This window comes from Triplophysa rosa, linkage group LG23, assembly GCF_024868665.1.
Source record: "Triplophysa rosa linkage group LG23, Trosa_1v2, whole genome shotgun sequence".
In the NCBI taxonomy this organism is placed as follows: Eukaryota; Metazoa; Chordata; class Actinopteri; order Cypriniformes; family Nemacheilidae; genus Triplophysa; species Triplophysa rosa.
Window position 1 is genome coordinate 16,218,753 of NC_079912.1, and position 14,052 is coordinate 16,232,804.

General features: G+C 39.2%; 1 protein-coding gene across 1 annotated transcript in view; it reads left to right on the top strand.

The window, feature by feature from the left end:
* LOC130546923 (uncharacterized) overlaps positions 1 to 14,052 on the top strand; it is a 79,361-nt gene that overhangs the window by 29,175 nt on the left and 36,134 nt on the right. The window contains exon 5 of the mRNA XM_057322468.1: positions 2,350 to 3,228. Coding sequence (XP_057178451.1) covers positions 2,350 to 3,215 — 866 coding nt within the window. The 3' untranslated portion in view covers positions 3,216 to 3,228. The remainder of the gene's footprint in view (positions 1 to 2,349; positions 3,229 to 14,052) is intronic.

Below are 14,052 nucleotides of genomic sequence, written 5' to 3' on the forward strand. Positions count from 1 at the left end.
TGGGGTTGGGGGGGCTTCAGTATGGACTTTTTTCTAATAATTGTACGTTTTTGTACGATTCACATCGTACGAATTGACACGAATTAGCCACCTCATAAAATGATTATGAATTCCCGTGAGATCACGCTGAATAGTCTGATTCCTCAAGCTATATTTCTAGATCATGTTTTTCTAAAATTAAAAGGATTTTTACACAATATTTAACGAAAATTAATTTTAAAAGTTTCTTAGGTTTAGGGATAGAGTCAAGAGTAATGGACAAGGAAACAGATGTCAGCCAATGCCAATAATCAGAAATGCGCAACTTTTGGCCAAAACAATAGGCTTCACTGATTTTGTTAGTCTATCACACTTTAAAGTGTGATAGACTAAAGTTTTTTTAGCGGCATCTAGCGGTGAGGTTGCTTATTGCAACCAATGGCTCGGTCTACCGCTCACCCCTCCCTTTCGAAGCACTACGGAGGGTGACACAGAACTAAGATGTCGTCTCGTTTTTACTTCTTTGCTGAAGAAACACAACGCTTCATTGTGTTAGGTCTTTAAACACCTCTGAAGACATAGTTATGTATATTATATTGCATTTTTGTCAATAGATCCACCTTAATATCACACACTGCACCTTTAAGACTTTTATCAGGTTTTGGTTTACTTGAAGCACAGCAAAATACATTGATGGTTGTTCTTTATAGAAATTTTTTTTAAAGTTTCTCTTCTGACTGTTTTCTGGCCCTCTCTTGTTTAAGAGCCTCTATGCTCAACTACAACTGAATCATAGAGAGCAGGTATAAGAAAAATTCCAAGCATTAAACTTTCTATAAAACCTGCTCTTTACAGAAAGTTGAAGTTAAATATAGGACCTCAATAACACGTATCAGTGCGTTATCCCAGATTGTGTGGAAAGGTGAACGCCCGTTCGTCCCGTTCAATCGTATCGCTTCAGGGCATCTCTGACTGGGCTGGGGTGTACACAGCGGAACTTCAGAAGACTGAATATGACTCTCTCCTCCCACTTGGTGACTCCTGCCCATGCATCCAGGCTGATTAATCTCCACTTCCAGTGCTGTGCATGGAGGAGTTTAGAGGGGATATCACATGCGTTTACTTATTCTCTGCATTAGCGCAGTGGGCGTGGGTCACCTCGCTGAGGAGTCTGTAGACTCTTTATTTATCTCTCTCGCTCTTTCTCTCTCTTCTCAGCCCACGTTCTGAATCAGCTGTCAGGGCAGCAAAGGTTCCTCTCTTCCAACAACTTTTGTTTCTGCTGTGTATTATAAATAAACCTCAAACGCACCTCTTGATAGGACGGGAGAAGATTTGAACGTGATTTGTACAGGATTCACTGAGAAATAAAATGTTTTTGTCGTTGTAATCTCTTCAGACTGATTGGATTTGGTTGCTCTTGAATGGGCTCTGAGATTGGACCATTTTTCTTTCAGGCGTTTTCATTTTCTCCAGAAAGGATTCTTTGCTTGGTTTGCATGTATGTGTCTTTTTTTCTTTAACATCGCATATAGGAAAGAAAATTCACAAAGGATATCTCTTTAATAAATGGTTTGTTATAGACAGCAATGAGATAAATGAACTGCTTACTGCTAAAGGGACAGTTCACACCCACAAAATTCTGTCATCATTTAGTTATTTCAAATCTGCAAATACATTTCTTTGTTCCGATGAACACAGAGAAAGATATTTGGCAGAATGTTTGTAACCAAACGGTTCTTGGTTACCATTGACTACCATAGTAGGAAAAAGTACAATAGTAGTCAAAAGTGCCCCAGAACTGTTTTCTTTCCTACATTTTTCAAAATATCTTCTTTTGTGTTTAACAGAACAAAGAAATTTATAATGCAATTTTCGCTACTATGGAATGGTGGCAAAGAACTTTTTAGTTACAAGCATTCTTCCGAGTATTTTTCTATTTGATCAGAACAAATAGATTAATAAAGATTTGGAACAACTCGAGGGTGAGTAAATGAAGACAGAATTTTCATTTTTGTGGGGAACTGTTCTTTAAAGCAACAAGAGAACTTTTGCTTATAGAGCACCGGAGCTCTTTCAAACTTATTCTAAATACTTATTCTAAATACATCGTTTATTCTTGTTATATCTTAAGACTTGTGTTTTAAATTGTTAATCATCGAGGGTAAAACTTATCCTTAAGTATATTCCATACCAAAATCGTCCTTAAACGCACTGATAAATTATTTTTATCGGATCACTCGCTATTAGCCCTCAGGCCACTAGCCCTCAGGCATTACAAGCCTGCTTAACTTACTGCTTAACACACTGTTCTCATTATTACATCACTAATGGCTAATGTTTCAGACGTGTTTGTACCTCTGAGTGCAGATGAGGAAACGATCGCACTTCAGTCGGAACTGGAGGCTGTGGAGAAGCAGATCCAGGATATACTAGAGAAGCAGACACGGCAGCGAGAACGTAAAACGGCGCTGGAAACATCCCGAGCTGACACTCGCAAATCCGCGGTAAGTTTTCATCGCGATTTTAATACTCCTACCACTTCTACTCCGCATGTTTCTCTGCACAGAGCCCAGGCTTCGAGAACACGGTCAGCCCAAATGAACTTCACTCCTGCACCGGCACACCCACAGCGAAAGGCGCGAGCCAGGACTGGAGCGATGACCCAACCGCCGCCACCGGTCTTCGAGATCCCGACCAGGAACCGTTTTGCCGCCCTCCATGAGACAGAATGCAACGCTGTGGTCATCGGAGATTCAATCGTCCGGAACGTACGCGCTTCCTCCACTAAAGGTAAGGTGCGCACTCATTGTTTTCCTGGCGCCCGTGTTCTTGATGTCTCTGCGCAGGTACCTGCGATCCTGAAGGACGACGCTAACGTCGGAGCTGTCGTGCTGCATGCGGGGGTGAACGACGTCAGGATGCGGCAGTCGGAGATCCTGAAGAGGGACTTCAGGAGTCTGATCGAGACGGTACGCAACGCATCGCCCACGGCGAGGATCATCGTATCAGGGCCGCTTCCTACCTACCGACGAGGGAATGAAAAGTTCAGTAGACTATTTGCACTAAATAAATGGTTGATGTCATGGTGTATTGAACAGAAGCTGCTCTTTGTTAATATTTTTGATCTGTTCTGGGAGCGACCCAGGCTCTTCCGCCCTGACGGCCTGCACCCCAGCAGCATCGGAGCGGAACTTCTGTCTGACAACATCTCAAAGACGCTACGCACCGTTTGACTGTCTCCCACCGGTAAGTCAAAACTTTAACCATAGTCTGTGTTCCTCCCACTCAACTGTTATAAATGTTACTACTTCCAAATGCATAGAGACCGTATCTGTCCCCCGAATAATACTACAAAATAATAATTTAGGCAAAACCCAGAGAAAAAATCTGATCGTGATTAAACCTAAAGACAATGTAATAAACGACCAAAACCAACTCATAAAGTTCGGCCTACTTAATATTAGATCACTAAATTCAAAAGCAGTTATTGTAAATGAAATGATCACAGACAACAGTTTTGATATACTTTGCCTTACCGAAACCTGGCTTAAACCAAATGATTATTACAGTCTAAATGAGTGTACTGCACCACAATCTTTAGAGACTTTCGTACTGTAACTCAGAGAACAGAGCATACATTTAAATCATTTGAAGTGCTTGCGTTGAACATAAACGAAAGTAAAAAATCATTGCTTTCTTTTACGTTGGCTACTGTGTATAGACCCCCTGGTCCCTACACTGATTTTCTGAAAGAGTTTGCGGACTTCTTATCGGACCTATTGGTTAACGTTGATAAAGTACTAATTGTCGGAGATTTCAATATCCACGTATAGTGCTAACGATGCATTTGCATTGATTATATCTCACAGAGCCGATCCAACCAATATAGATATTATACCTCAAAGCGACGATGTCACCTATCACTATCTTATAACATTTACACTGCGCACTGCAGAAATCAGCTGCTTAACTCGTTATCGACAGGGTAGAACATTTACCTCGACTACTAAAGATAGTTTCCCAGATCTGACTCCTTTAATAACCATACCAATAAATACAGAATCGCTCGATGACATGACCAGCAAATTGAGCACTATTTTATCTAATACATTAGAAGCTGTCGCACCTATGAAGTCAAAAAAGATTAATGAGAAAAACGTAGCACCATGGTACAATAGCACCACTCGCGCCCTTAAAAGAGAAACACGTAAACTGGAGCGCAAATGGAAACAAACCCAATTAGAGGTCTTTAAATTTGCGTGGAAACAGAGTGCAAACTGTTATAAAAAGGCACTAAAAGCAGCAAAGGCTGAGCACCTCCGTAACCTCATAGAAACTAACAAAAACAATCCAAGGTTTTTATTTAGTACAGTTGCTAAATTAACAAATAAACAGACTTCACCTGACCTGGGTATTCCGCCGCACCTTGGTAGCAATGAATTCATGAATTTTCTTACAGAGAAAACTGAAAACATACGAGACAAAATAGTAAAAACTCAACCTCCAAGTCTGTCCTATGAATTAGTACCAACCATGGCCCCAAAAGAAAGGTTACAGTGTTTCTCACCTATAAAACAGGAAGATTTAATTAAACTTATTGCAACATCTAAACCTACAACTTGTTTATTAGACCCCATACCAACTAAATTATTAAAAGAGTTATTACCCGTTGCAATTGAGCCCATTTATAACATTATCAACTCGTCAAATAATCTAGGCCATGTCCCAGGACCCTTTAAACTGGCCGTCATTAAGCCTCTTATCAAGAAACCAAACTTAGACCCCAATGAACTAGGAAACTAGAGACCGATTTCAAATCTCCCTTACCTGTCTAAAATACTCGAAAAAGTAGTGTCCACTCAGTTGTGCTCATTCTTAAAAAATAATGACATACACGAAAAGTTTCAGTCAGGCTTTAGACCGCATCATAGTACTGAAACTGCGCTCGTTAAAATTACAAACGACCTGCTTATAGCATCAGATAAAGGTAACATCTCACTCCTAGTCCTGCTTGACCTTAGTGCTGTGTTTGATACTGTAGACCATAAAATACTTCTAGATCGCTTACACAATTATACCGGTATTCAGGGACAGGCACTACAAATGGGATCAGCCTTCTTCCACCTTAGAAATGTTGCCAAATTACGAAATATTTTATGTGTGGCTGACGCAGAAAAGCTTATTCATGCATTTGTGACCTCAAGACTTGACTACTGTAATGCACTACTTAGTGGTTGTCCTGCATCATCAATAAACAAACTACAGTTAGTTCAGAATGCAGCTGCCAGAGTTCTAACCAGGTCCAGAAAATACGATCACATAACCCCAATGTTATCAAGCCTTCACTGGTTACCCATTAAGTATCGTATTGACTTTAAAGTTCTTTTAATCACTTATAAAGCCTTAATCAGAATCAGAATCAGAAGAGCTTTATTGCCAAGTGTGCTTGCACACACAAGGAATTTTCTTTGGTGTTGGAAGCTTCTAGTACAGACATTCAACACAATGACAATACAATATAATACGATTTACAGTCTAAAAGATTCTAAATTGTGCATATATAAAATAAAGACTATTTTACAGAAAATGGGGGATAATAACATATAAGAGACATTGTACAGGGTAGTATATAGTAGAATAAACATATTAACAGATTGTATGTACACTTGTGCAAATGGATAATTTAGTAAGTAGAGGTAGTGTTATATACATGTATACATAAGATGTAGATATAATAAGGCACTATAGTGCACACTATAGGAGTAGTGGAAGTGGAATATTGCTCTTAAGGAGCAGTTATCTGTTTAGGAGGGAGATTGCCTGGGGGAAGAAGCTGCTTCTGTGTCTGGAAGTCCTGGTGTTTGGTGCTCTAAAGCGCCGGCCAGAGGGCAGCAGATCAAAGAGTTTGTGTGCTGGGTGTGTGGAGTCAATGATGATTTTTCTTGCCCTGTTTTTCACTCTGGAATCGTACAGGTCCTGAAGTGTGGGCAGAGGAGCACCAATAATATTCTCAGCACTACGAACTGTCCGTTGTAGTCTTCGTAGGTCTGATTTGGTAGCCGAGCCATACCAAACAGTAATTGAAGTGCACAGAACTGTTAACAGTTAAACGGTTAACAGAGCTTCTACCACACTACAACCCATCACGCTCTCTAAGATCTCAAAACTCCAGACTTTTGATAACACCTAGAATAACTAAATCCACCAAAGGGGGCAGAGCTTTCTCATACATAGCACCTAAACTCTGGAATAGCCTTCCCAATACTATTCGAGGGTCAGACACACTCTCCCAATTTAAATCTAGATTAAAGACACATCTTTTCAGCAAAGCATTCACTTAATGCAAAATATGCTAAATAAACCACCAGGAGACTGCATTTATTAGATATTATTTACTAGAATAATCTTGATTGTTTTATAAACACCATGCACTGTGCTGTTTTTTTACCTTTTTTGTGTTTTTCAGTTTTTCTCATTTTCTCCTGTAAAGCTGCTTTGGAACAATGCACATTGTGAAAAGCGCTATATAAATAAAATTGAATTGAATTGAATTAGCCGTTAGCGCATAGCGTGCTAGCTACATAGCAGCTAACGTGCTAACCTTAGCTACATAGCACATTTGCAGTCACCCAAAACACAACGCACAACGTGCAATCAATAACTTACACTCAATTCGCTATGGGAATAGTGCCTATAGTAACTATAGATACCGATAACATTAGTCTACGTGCATGAACTAAGGAATCAGCTACTTTTAACCATAAAACAATTATTGTGGTCTGTTAGTCATCGCTTACAAGCATAACACTCAATTCGTGACGAGGCACAATCATGCTATGTAAGCTATTGAGACCCGGCAACATTACATAATCTCTAGTCTACATTACGGATATAAATTATGAACCAGTAACGTTAGTTCGCCAATAAACAACCTGAGCACAGCCTAATAACTAATAAGCTCAAAAGTACAGGACAGTTAGAAAAAATGTACATATAAGACTTTCATATCCAGTAGCAGGAAGGCTAACGTTAGGTCTCCATCCGATTTGCAACCCGTTGCCTCTTGCAGCTCGTGCCACAGAGTGTAAGTCCGTCAGATATTGATTCGTGTTCGGGCTCGTGTCCGATCACTCTCTCTATTTTCCTCTTTGTTTTTTTTTGCTGGCTCTGCCATGGTGATGGTTTGGTTCGTTGAACTAGATTGTTTCGTCTTATTGTTAACTGTTGACTAACTTCACCCAGGCTACGAGTAAAACGTATGCCGTAAAGCAGGTGATAGGCGGGGCTTGTGAACCTACCCGCACACCAAAGTTACAAGTGTGATTTCAGCCGACAGAGGGCTGCTTAGGTAGCAGCGGCAGTAAAATGCGTCCAGTTAAGAGTTGTCCTACCACTTAAATAATTTTAGAGAGATTATTTTAAGGTCGAAAAACTCTCTAGTGTTGCTTTAAGCCTCAGACCATAGAAATCATTGTCTCCTTTAGAGTGTTATACTACGTTCAGATTGGCCATTCAAAGGTTACTAAACATTGCACATCATAATTCAGATTTCAATATGAACTTATCATTCTTCATCATCCAATGTCAAGTATTTATGTCTATATTTACATCTATATTAGCATGCAGACAGACTATCTCTTTATAAATGCTGTGTTTCCCATGTTCTGTCTTAGCCTAATATAACTATTTGCCTTTGGCAATAATTTAATGCTTTGAAAAGTTTAGAATTATTGAATTATGAAAGTTAACATTTCGTATGGAATAACCATAACCACATTACTCGTCTAGAACACTGCTTATTTCATCATCAGAATAACTGCATACTGCAGTTGTCGCCCTGCAGGCAAACTCCTCGTGCAGTTTTTTGACATAATCAGCACAATGAAATCTGTCTTGTTAAAGATGATGAAAGTGAGTTTTTACTGCAGCCCAAACAGAGAGAACAGCACTGAATTCTGTCATTCTAATGCAGCAAGATACTGCATACATAACAATAATAAATATCTCACTAATTTTCCCCCATGTGACTCAATATAATTCATGTTGCTCTACTCCAATGTCCTGGATGTACAGTATGTGGAATCAGGGTTTGAAATATCCAAATGTAACTTGTCCTTGGTAAGCAAATAATATGGAGCTGTAACTTTTTCAGGAATTGTAATTTAGATAAAAATGTGATTGAAGTCACAGAATGACCGATATGCTGACATTAGCAAATTAAATCACAGAGATAAAAATAGACTACCAGAGAATAGCTCACATACTGTGCATCTTTTATCAGCTTTATCAACTTTTCCTGTTAATAATTTTATGCCAGAACTTAATGCAACCTTTTACCCGACCAGGATGAGACACTGTATTGCAATATACAGTTGCGGAAAAAAAGTAAGAGACCATTTCAAACATCGTTTTTCAGATTTCAAAATTTACTGTTTATAATATATGTTTAGGTCAAATGAACAGTTTTGTGTCGTTCTGTGAACTTCTAACAATATTTCTCGAAAATTCCAAATAAAAATATTGTTTCTACAGTATTTGCATTTATTTGCAGAAAATGAAAACTTGAGAAACGGGTCTAAATAACAGAAAAGATGCTCTGTATTTTTTCAGACCTCAAATACTGCAAAGAAAACAAGTTCATATTTACTTTAATGTAATACAACAGGAATCTTTTTACATGTATTTAGGAAAAGTTCTCCAATTATTTTTCATGTGATAACCTCGATTTTTATTTCAGTTTTCATGTGTCTTGTCATGCTGTCGTTCTTTCACATTGCTGTTGGATGACTTTGTCACTCCTGAGGTTTGATTTTGTTGAAATTCAACAAACACTGGAATGGAATAGTCACAATACATACAGACTTGCTGGACATTCTAAATCTTTTATTTTATAAAACAAACTTCTATATCCCCTGCTCAGTGTACAGGGAGTAGTGAACACTATGTAGACATCCCGTGAATCAGAACGCAGCTTGTGAGAACAGATGGACTGAACTGATGAGAGTGAACTGTACTTACCCATCAATCCTGTGTGAATGGTCTCCAAGGACTCACAGGTCGGTTTCCGTCTGTCATGTTTCCAAGTATAGGCCTTGAGAACACACACTCTGAACCTTGACTCATGGGTGGGCTGCAGAGGGGTCCAGACATACAGGTGTGCCCTTACAGATGAGCAGCACTGTCCTATTTTATGCCTCGTTCACTTTTTTAGCTCTCCAAATCCAATATCCCTTTTAAATTAACACATTGTAGTTTTTCGACCTTAAAATAATTTAAGTGGTAGAACAACTCTTAACCGGACGAATTCTACTGCCGCTGCTATCTGAGCAGCCTCATAGCGGCTACAACCACACTCTGCATCCAGAATCTGTGACAGTACGTACTGAATTTGAATAAGTACCTACCTATCGGCCGTTAAAACAGAACGTTCTATATAGTATGAGTGGGAGTAGTATGAATACATTTGGCGGACATACTGCGTCCGCCATGTTTTATGGTCATGTGACTCGTATGCTCTTTGACCTATGACGTATTCACAACAACCTATACGTGAACGTTGATTAAAAACAATTTAGTCACAAGAAATTCATTACCGCGATATTTATTTGATTTACTTTTGAAATTTAACCATTGTTCAGCTCCCGTTGCATCATGGGATAGAGAAGTGTCCATCCGATCCACACTCACGAATCTCGGTGGAAGTAGTAGACCGTCCGGGTATTTCTCGCTTGCTGTTTTTTGCATACTGAGGTTTCTTACATACTATTCATGACTCATACTCATTTTCGCCTACTATATAGTATGGAAGTAGACGCAGCGTGTAAGTTCTGTGTTTGGGTAGGTACTAACAGCCCCGCCCATCCCCTGCCTGAGGAAGAGCGCGACATGGTTTCCAACCGTTTCTGCATTGGCCGGTTCCATCAGCTTAGTAAACAAATTCACGTGTATTGCACTGCCCATGGAGAAGCTTATACAGCAACATTGTTTACAACACTGGTAACAGACAATTGCACTTATCAACCACATGGGGGAACCCTTGAGCAAAAGTTCAATAGTGTTGCTTTAAACCTTGCAGAAAGCAATTATATGCGTAACGGTTGCTTAAAGCTAAAGTTTGTAATTTATGCACATTTTGGGTCACTTATAATACTACATATACATAACATATATTTTTACTAGGTTACATTTTAGCAACTTCAAAGTATACACTCTTTGTCTAAAATGTATTCTTGGCATTTTATCAACCACTCTGTTGGGGTGTACATCGGGCCCACATTGTCTTTACCCATTAACTCTCTCTTTTCGGTCTCCTAAATGTCCGCTTTTCTTATATTGTAATCAGGAAACACTTCACTGTGGCCCCTTGAATGTAACATTTAATTAACCCAGCAATTATTGCATCTGGAGCTTATTAACATATAAAATGAGCAACCGCTGAGTTAAAAAAGTAGCCGGGCTTTGGGGAGGCATTGATTACCTTTTCAATGCGCCGCTTGCTTTAATATGACTCATTGTGTTTAAAGCAGACTGCTCATTTTCCCCAGGGCTCATTTTGTAAAATGTAAATGTGTTTAGCACATTTTCTCAGTTCATTAGTTTGAGGTCCGTGTCGGCTGGATAGAGATGCTTTGGCTAATGGAGGAGGAATGCCGGTTAGCAATGTTAAAGAAAATCTGAATCATTTCTTGTTTGTTTGTTGATAACACTGGGGCTGATCAGCATAGAGGGATCGTTCTTGGCGAGACACTCATTGCAGCTCTGCGGGAGGGTTCATGCTGTCTTTAACCTGTCATGCAAACCCTATGATCAGCTTGGTCTTAGCTGTCAGATGCCTGTCATTTCAGAGCCTGGTATATACTCAGAGACTATCGTACTGATACTGTATTAGTCATAAAGATGGGTGGCTGTACATGTTGCGCTCTGACATCTGTGAGACAGCAGGATAGCTTTGTGTTTAACATTTGTGTTGTGATTTTTCTTTCTTTGTAATGTTTGTAAAGAGTACAGTGTTTTAGTTTTATGCAGTAGTCAATATAAGCAGTAACAATAAAATGAAACATAATTGTTTCTCTATTCAAATGTGTCCCTTTAATGAATTTGATGATCCACAGTTTGGCCAGGCATGTCTTTACTTGCTGTAACAGATGATCTAAATAGAAGCACAAGGTTGACCGGTGTTGTTCTTCAGAGCTGTTGTTTTGCACAGATGGCTTTAATCTTCATTTTACAGGCATGATCAATTCTGCACCTCAGAAACACATTGAGCACTTTGGCACTTTGGTAGCTGTGCATATGCAGACCTGTTGGACTGAAGAGGGGTACCAGACACCAGGGTATTGTGATGAGGTCAACCAATGGACAGCCAATGGGGTCATATGCTTAACTTTATGAGATGTTGTATTAAGAATCTACTTTGTCCTTCAGACAGAGAGAGAGAGAGATGGTGAAATAATGCAGTTATTTCTGATAGAGGGCACCTTCGGAGCCTGGTGGACATATGTGAGATCTCACACATGGAGAGGGGTCTGATTGGCTATGAGAAGAGCAGATGAGAACCTGCACAGGTGTGGGTCTACCAATCTCACAGGCTTCAGGGGTCAGAGATGATCTACACCTGGTGAAGAGACACCCTTCACAATGTTATCGCGTTAGCATCGGGATGAGACCACAAAACAGCTTTTGTTTTTAAAAGCCTTAATGTCCTTCCGAAACCTTATCGCGTTAGCATCGGGATGAGACCACAAAACAGCTTTTGTTTTTAAAAGCCTTAATGTCCTTCCGAAACCTTGGATGTCCAAATTTGCTATTTTTCGTGAAATAGAAAAAACACTGTACTTTTAAAGGGATAGTTCACCCAAAAATGCAAATTCTGCCATCATTTACAGTCATTGGCAGAGATCTGTTTGGTTACTGACATTCTTCCAAATATCTTCCTATGTGTTCAGCAGAACAAAGACGTTGATAGGCTACCGGTTTTGAACAACATGAGGATGACAGAATTTTTTTTGGGAGGTGAACCATCCCTTTAAATGATTAAATACTGTGTTGTGAAAGTTGAAAAGCATGTTTTTTAATGTGTTTATTGCTTTTTTGCCACAGAAATAACATTCTTTACAAAAGGCAGTTGCACACATTATGACAAAAAAAAACATTTAAATACTTCCAATCAACAAAAAAGGAAAAAATAAACATCCACATAAAAAATAAAAAATATATATGGCCTCAGTAATATATATATATTTCACAAGTACTTCTTAATTCTTTTTATTGATTAGATATTTGCAAAACCCAGGCAGGCACAAACATAAAGGGTGATTAATAATAATGATATAAGGCAAAAATGAAAAACACACAAAAAAATGAAGATGCGAGGTTTTAGAAGGAAAGTAGCGATTTGTCCGACCTGATCTCACAGGAATTCATAACTATTTTACGAGGTGTCTTATTTCATATGAATAGTTCGTACGTTGTGAATTGTACAAAAACGTACGATTACTAGAGAAAAGCAATGCTGAATCCCCTAACCCCGCCCCCAACCCTAACTTGGCAAATAGTTTGACCAAAATTAGCCAAATAGTTAAGTTTTTGCTGTAAGATTATGTTGACATGTCCAATTTTATGATTTTCTCCTTTTTTACGCACCGTGGTAAGGTCATGTAACATAAGTGTACAGCATCTTTGTCGTGATCCCGGTCACCTTGGGGGTTGTGTCTTGTGTATGTATGTTTGTTTTGTCGAACACATGGAGTACCGTTTGACAGCTCTCCACGTCACTCGCCGCGCCCCCGTGTCTCCCTGTCAGGGTTTTCCCTCACCGGTTTCATATCACTCACACACCTGTAGCCGTTTCCCGATCAGTAGTTTCCCCTGACTCCCGTGGTTTCTGCGGGCTGGTTCAGTGGTGTCTGGAGGACTGTTAATCTCTTCTTGGTGGACTATTCAATAAATGATCCATTTACCTGCACTTGAGTTCCGTCTCCTTTGTGAAAAGTCACGACAATCTTATTGTTTGACATGTTTCTCGTTCCATGATTCAAAGTTTTTTTCTTTTTCACAATTTTTTTTAATTAATTTTTCCACATTGGCACAAGTATACAGTGAAGTGAACAGTAAAATTATTTTTTCAAATTAAGTAAGTTAATATACAATTTCCCAGCATAACTCATATTTTCCAAACAGGTTGCCTAAACAATGCCCATGTCTCTCACTGGCCAAGAAACCCATGCATGATTTTATTTGTTCATGTAAATTGTCACGTCAGACTGCTCACGCGAACCAAGCACATTTTTTAAAGCTCCACAGTGCCACATTATTTACATTTTCCAAAAAGTCAGCATCAAAATGGTTTGCTTATAGTTGTCTCTGCACATTTAAAGCTGATGTATGTAATGTTTTCCATGTTAAAAACACCTTCCCAGTCATGATATGTGAAATTACGGTGATGCAAATAGCGCATAAATGACACATTTTCCTATACACTGGGATAGGAGAAGGTTTTTACACATTAAAAAGAATTGCTTAACCTTTAAATGAAAAGGCCATATGTCTTAGAAAGTCTACAAGAGTAATAATTAAAGCACCAAAGTACTCTGCATGGTGTCCGACAAGGTTGTTGAAAGCATTTTTGCAGGCCCGGTCTCCTGTTGTGTTTGTACAACTTTTAAAAGGAAGGATGTTATTTCATTATCTCCAAGTTGGTGTGGTTGAAGGTCATGATGGAACGTCTGAATTTAACAACGTGGCGCTCCGACAAGCCACCTTGTCTTTGGGAGGCGTGTGGCTTTGTCTAATCTAATTTTGCTGTGCAGCTGCCTCTGTCTCTGACGTCAGTTCTTTGTGCTTCAAAGGTGAACTCACAGAAACTCAGCGACATGGAAATATGCAGGGAGTTATTCTGCTGCGTAGAATTTGTGGCCTCAAGCAAATGAATAATTTTCACCCTGATACGCTGGACACGGCGTCTTTAGTACTCACAGCATTTTATAGCATTTTAAAAGCTCATTTAGCAGCATCAGCAGTCGGGCATGTTGAATCAAACGGACGTACTTTTTCATTTGTCACATTAAATGA